General features: G+C 43.2%; 1 protein-coding gene across 1 annotated transcript in view; it reads right to left on the bottom strand.

Moving 5' to 3' along the window:
- Positions 1-1,029: 1,029 nt before the first annotated feature.
- The window catches only part of CDV3 (CDV3 homolog), a 35,380-nt gene continuing 29,447 nt past the window's right edge, over positions 1,030-6,962 (bottom strand). The window contains exon 5 of the mRNA XM_075315196.1: positions 1,030-3,978. Coding sequence (XP_075171311.1) covers positions 3,852-3,978 — 127 coding nt within the window. The 3' untranslated portion in view covers positions 1,030-3,851. The remainder of the gene's footprint in view (positions 3,979-6,962) is intronic.

Below are 6,962 nucleotides of genomic sequence, written 5' to 3'. Positions count from 1 at the left end.
AGATAATCTGAGAAATGGGAGAATTGTACTCTGGCAAGTATCACATAAGGTATTTTCCAGCATAAAAAGCTGCTGGGTTAGTTTAAAAACTTATAGCAAAAAGCTTGTGGAACCATTCAGTGAAAACCCTGTTTACACATGCCAATGAGAAAATAGGTTGGGGCGGGATCTGCTGCCTTTTTAGTGGACCCCATATCAATTAATGTGGCGCCTCTGCTCCCAATTGAAAACCGCAATGTACAGAAAGCTACCGTACTTTTCGTTTTGAGACGCACAGGATTATAAGATGCACCCCAAGTTTAGAGATTAAAAGAAAAATAAAATGGGGTCCGTCTTGTACTCCGGTGTGGTCTTACTTTGGGGGAAGGGGAGCACAGTGGTTGCTGCGTGGAGTCAGAGGAGGCAGGAGCGGTGCTGGTGGGGTCTGTACTGGCAGCAGTGGCTGCGTGGAGCAGGCCGGTGCCCCAGATGCTCTGTCCGCGGCCCGGGCTTAGAAGAAATGGTGCTTGGAGCAGCGCGTATGCAGATGAGCTCTCAGCCGAGAGCTCCATCTGCGCACGAGCTGACTTTGGGCACCATCATTTGAAGCCACAGCATTTGGGACACCCACCGCAGCCAGCCACCGCCCGCAGCTTCTCCCTGTAAGCTATATTTGGATTTTAAAAACGCACTCCTCATTTTCCTCCCAAATTTTTGGTGGAAAAGTGCATCTTATAATCCCAAAAAATACGGTAATTTAGTTTCTGAACAGTGCCTCGTCAATGAAAAGACAAAGGGGGGGGGGGACATTTTTTTTTTTTTTTTTTAAATAAATGAAGGTGAACAGATCCAGGCAAGCAAATACAGCAGCCATTAAAATCAATGAGTGGGTAATTTGTATATATAAAATGTAGATGGCTACAATTTGCTACACTTTTGGCAAATTGAGAAGTCAGTGGCTCCTTAGTCAATATAACAATACCTTAACCAGATACAGAATGCAAGAATTATTACGCATACCGCATTACCTTTAAAATCAGACAGGAGACGTTAAATATTTCATAGTTTTATTAAGGTCGTCTTTTTGCCCAGTCCAAGTCTAAAACCCTCTTTATGGACAGTCCACTCTCCCCATCACACAGCATGATAAAAGCTACAGATTAACGTTTCGTAACAATTCTCTAAAATGTAAATTGGAATTGATAAAAAAAAACCTACAATTTTGTTCCATTAATATACTATGGGTAAGGAAACTCTTGCAATCTTTCACACATTCCACATAAATAACCTTTTCAGCTTTTTCTTCTATAAATTATATACCTGCATAAAAGAGCTGTTAGATTCATAATAGTGACCATACATTATGCTGTGGTGTCCCTACCTTTACTTGTTGCACAGACTAAACCTTTTAAGATCGTAAATCGGGGGAGACATTAATAGAAGCCCTACTGTCAGACATGTTCAATAATTGCCGGAGCAGCATGGCGTAACCATGAACCAGAAACTGATAGACCTCCGGCTATAAAATGGTGTCGCGTTGCCCACAATCGTAGACAAAATCAAGCAGATTGTGCTGGAGAAGCAGACTACGAAAAAGTATTTTGTTTTTTTTAGAAAGAGTAACAATAACCTAGTGGATGATCTCATTCACAGTTCAAAGAAGGAAACAACTTGCACAAGAGATTTCCAACATCTCACCCCCATAGCTGGTTCTGTAAACGCTTCTGGACTTTACCTGCACAAATCCACATGTAAAAAATCCCACTGTGTCTCTCCTTGATGAAACGACGCTAAACCAAAAAGCTGCAACACCGATACAAGTTCACGCTGTGACCGTGCTGGAGACTGTCTAGTTGAAGGCAGACTTGTGATTGATGAGGGGGTTTACATTTTTAAGTAACCGGTCCAGGTACACACTTGTAAGATTTAGAACTGTGTATATTAGCATTTTACTAATATAGTACATTAGTAAATCAAGTGACCCTATAAAACTGTCTTAAAACTGAAGCTGGTAGAAGTGGTGAACACAAGGATAGACCTTTATCAGAACTACTGAGCACTACGATCAGCCTTTACCAAGCCTGAGCTGACAGCGTACAGACCAACTGGATTCAACTGCACCGCAACAAAGAATTAGGTTAGCTCGCCTATAAATTATAACCCCAATCCCTAATCAGATGTATGATACTAACATAATTCCACTAGTCATTGATAAAGTCATGGTGTAATGACCACGTCGGTATCTGAGTGGACTATCCCTTTAAATCTGGACAGCCACAGTACAGTAACGTGTAACAGATCTTGTCCACCAAAAAGACCAGTCACAAAAGTATCTATCTGAACTCAAACTTCAGATATTAAGAAAGTTTACAATTTTGACAAAAGTTATATACTGTGAATGGGAATACTTGGGGTTATCTGAGCCTTAAAACATCATTAGGATTCGCCATCAGTATTAAATCAGTAAGAGGCAAACTCTTGGCACCACCACCCATCATTTGTTCAATGAAGCCATGATGCGCCAGTAAACACATTGGATTGTTATCAAGGTGTCTAAAGAGGGGGAAACATTCTGCTTTTGGAGAGTGCCAACACTCCATCAGAAACCACTCACCTAACCAAATCATACCTCCTGCCATACATTGCAGGGAAAAACCCAAATCACGTGCCTACAAAGCCAAACCAAAAATTCCATGTCACGTGGCAAGGCTCATTGAAGGATCCCTTTTAGCATTGCTACATCCAATAGGTGGGGCTAGAGTCCTCTCTTTCTGAAGAGGCTTATCTTTTACCAGACAGCTCTGCATTTTTAGTAGTAGTTGAACCTGCTATTATAGCTCTGTGTCCTCCATGTCAATGGGATAACGCTTTAACGACTGGTAACAAATGATCAGTAGTGTGCCAATCTCTATATTCTTATTAATTGGATAGACCAGAAATCTGAATCTAAACGATTGGCACACTGCAATTCCCTTTTAGCCACGATGCAGCATAGACAAACCAGCAAGTCTTGTTACATTGTAGGTGTACGATACACACTGCAGAACTAGAAAAGGAAACCTATGTAGCCAAGCATCATAAGTATACGGAAAGACAAAACATCACGATGTAGTAGAGTTTCCATTAGTCTGGTAGAGTGCTTTCTTCTGGTAGGTACTCTTACCCTCTATTAAAAAATAAAAAAGGTAACAAACTACAGCTTTGCACTAGATTTTATGAAGACCCGTGTATCAGTTGCCCATCTACAGAAAAACTATAAAGAAGCCATTAAATGGTCTACACTAAATCCCTTTAAGGTCACTTAACTGACTGACACATGAAGCAGGCGATGTAAAAAGGTGAAGTGATCTTGTCTCAGTAGGTGTACCAAAACGGAAGGAGAAAGCTAGCAACCCCTCCTCTTCCTGTCCCAATACAGCATTTGACACAAACATACAATCTCTGGTGGTGTGCAAGATGGCCATCCACATGGTGTCTACTATGGGCGTAGCAAAACTGAGGTAGTCAACCTTGGTGAAGGCTCAGCATAAAAAGATTTTAATAACTACTGAAAGCTGCGATTTCATTCTCCACTTAGATGTGTAACGTGTACAACAAAGAATTCTTGTTCAATTCTCAGCCTCGTGTGTTCCCATATTCAAAGACAAAAAAGCAAGAGGGTTGGGGTGGGAGGAAGGGATGCAGCAAGAGAGAAAACAGGAAAGGGTTTTTTTTGTTTTTTTTTTTTAATTTGGAACTTTGGAGAATCCAGTCATCTGTTCCATCCAGTGCGCAGCGGAGAAGATCCGTTCAGATGATGTTAAGTCCAACAGCTGTAGTTTGGTTTCCTTATGGGCAAGTTCACAAAGGTTGTGGTCAATGTTTTTGCAGATTTATTGTTCACCAAGAACCGCGTACTGGTTGTCTAACTGAAGCTGAAGGGCCGGATTCTTTGAAGCTTCTTCTCTGGCGCGGTTTTTATGTTTTACAATTTCGAATGTCTTCTCCATTTCTTTATCCCTAGTTCATGAAATAAGTTAAACGTTATTAAAGCCTTCTATATAGACCAGGATACACATCACAAAGTCTCCATGCATAGGGTCATTAACATTTCTATAGGGGCAAAGTTTACAAATCAGCATTACAGGCACCAGGCCCATGTACAAGGTAGCCATAAAATATCCTAAGGTGTTTGGAGCTGTGTGCAGACTGACCCAGTGGACAGAACGGGCTGAAAATTGGTATGTATGATAATCAAGGCATGGGGAAATAGAAGGAATCTTAAAAATTATTTTATACCAAAACTCACCAGGTGAAAAAATGGCATTGTACAGTGAGCGCGCCTTGCAACTCAGTCTGCAAGATGCCTGTCTCTTTGCCGGATTGTGTGCTGTTAGTGCGGTTGTTTTATGAAGATGCCAGGAAGGCTACAGCTGCACTGAGAGCCTTGCATAGTTTGAAAGACCTTCACTCATGTAGTAGTACAATGGCTGTCAGTTCGCTTAATTCGCTTGAGACAGATGACATGTTGAGGCAACAGGCATTAACCTGACACGATCCATGACGTAGCCAGTACGTCATGGGTCGCTAAGGGGTTAACCCTCAACTGGTGAGGTGGGGTTTGCAACACCCCAGGGAAATTTTGTTCAAGTGTAATCAATCGCCAATAAGAACACGAATAAAACAAACGTGATATTTGTATTTTCTGTAAAGATTAGAGATTTCTAAACACTGGGGTATAGGAAGCCCCACATCACCAGTTGTGTGACACAAATCCCACCTCACCAGTTGAGGGTTAAGATGATACCAAACTTTGGGGAATGAGTGTGTTAGGCTGCTTTCACACCTCCGGTTTCTGCAATGCGGCACACTCCGGCACTTTGCAGGAAAATCGCAACCGGTTTTTTTTGCTGCCGGTTGCGTTTTTTCTGCATAGACTTTAATTATTGCCGCATTGTGCCGCAAAGCCTTGCGTTCCATCCGGTTTTTGCCGCATGCGGCAGATGTAGCCGATGCGGCGGCCGGATGGAACGTTGCCTGGCACGTTTTTTCGTGCGGCAAAAAAAAAAAAACGCATCGCGCCGCATTCGGCCGATGCGGCGCATTTTTCAATGCATGCCTATGGCGGCCGGATGCGGTTTTTGCCACTGCACATGCTCAGTAGCATGCCGCAAGCGGCAAAAACCGGACGGGCCGCATGAGAAAAACTTATGCAAAGGATGCGGTGTTTTCACCGCATCCGTTGCATAGCTTGCACAGCCGGATTGAGCCACAGAGCTCAAGCCGGATGTGTGAAAGCAGCCTTACTGAACAAGTTTGTCTTCTTTTTTTGAGACCCATAACTATTTTTCAGATGATAGAGCTGTAGGTTGAAATATTTCTTCAGGGACAAACTGCAATTTTTAGTGGTACCACTAGTTCAAGAAATATATAAAAGTTTTTTATTGCTTTTTATTCCACTTTATAGCTATGTGAAAAAAACATTCTATTCAGTAATTTGATTTTATATATATGGGTTAAGTAAACTTACATTTTGATATCTCAGTCTTAGTGCTGCAATACCAAATTGGTTTTTTTTTCCCATTTTTCTTTTATTTTTATTGATTGGGAACAGAGAGCAATTATTTTAACCATTTTTTATTTTTTCTTATTCCTCCTATAGGCTATGTGCGCACTTACCGGATTTTGCCGCGGATTTTTTGCGGTTTTGCTGCATGTTTCGCTGCTGAAAATGTTCATAACATCTCTGCAGTGAATCACCAGAAAAACCTATGGGCAAAAAAAATCCTGTGCGCACTAGGCGGAATTTGACAGCTGCATGTTTTGCTGCAGGATTCCCGCAGCAAAAACAATTGCATGTCACTTCTTTTCCGCACATCGCTGCGGGATTTCACTACATTGGCTCCAATGTAATCGTGAAATCCCGCAGGGAATAACGCAGGCAGCAAATTCTGTGCGGTTCACTTCGTTTTCCTGCGTTATTCCCTGCGGTATTTCGCGGTTTACCTCCGGTAATGTACATCGCTTGTCTGCGGTTTTGCAGGGAAGTGATGTCATTACAGGAAGAGGAAGCCGTGCAGAGAGTAAACACACAGACACACACAGACATCACAGACACATAGAACACACATAGAAAGAAAACGGAAATATAGAAAACAAAGAACGTGGGCTGCGCTGTATATTTACCGTCCAGCCGAGGTAAGCACACAGCGGCGGCCCGGTATTCTCAGGCTGGGGAGGGAGAGGGGCAGGGTTAATGTCCCCCGCCTCACTCCCCCTCCCGCAGCCGAGAATATCAGCCGCAGCTGCCCCGGGAATGTCGCATCCATTATGCGGCACTACCGGCGTGTCCCCGGCTCTTCCTGCCACCGTGTAGCAGTGGCAGCAGGGTAATACAAGGGGTTAATGATGGTGGGGGACCACCGCCATTAACTCCAGGCTTGATCATGGCAGCGTCTATGTGACAGCTGACATGATCAACCCGTAAGTAAAGTGAAAAAACACAGACACCGAAAAATCCTTTATTTTAAATAAAACAAACAAGCCTCGTTCACCCTTTTATTAACCCCCCCCAAACAAAGCTCCGGCGTAATCCACAGCTCCGACGTCCTGCGCTGCTTACATCCAGCCGCGACTGTCACAGACACAGCGCTGAATGAATGCAGCAGACAGTAGAGGTAATTACCGGTCATTTCCCATGGCCGGTAATGTGAACTCACTGCCGACCGTGGGAAATGCAGCTGTCTGTCTGTCTGTCTGTCTGTCTGTCTGTCTGTCTGTCTGTCTGTCTGTCTGTCTGTCTGTCTGTCTGTCTGTCTGTCTGTCTGTCTGTCTGTCTGTCTGTCTGTCTGTCTGTCTGTCTGTCTGTCTGTCTACTGTCTACTATCTCAGAATTAAATGACTTTTTTTCAATGTGCTTTATTGCATTGAATGCAATAAAGCACATCCCAACCCGCACGCAGCAAAACCGCGGCAATACCGCGAACAATACCGCGGTGAAACCG

Source organism: Anomaloglossus baeobatrachus, chromosome 6, assembly GCF_048569485.1.
Source record: "Anomaloglossus baeobatrachus isolate aAnoBae1 chromosome 6, aAnoBae1.hap1, whole genome shotgun sequence".
Classification (NCBI taxonomy): Eukaryota; Metazoa; Chordata; class Amphibia; order Anura; family Aromobatidae; genus Anomaloglossus; species Anomaloglossus baeobatrachus.
This window is presented reverse-complemented; position numbering and strand designations above follow the sequence as displayed.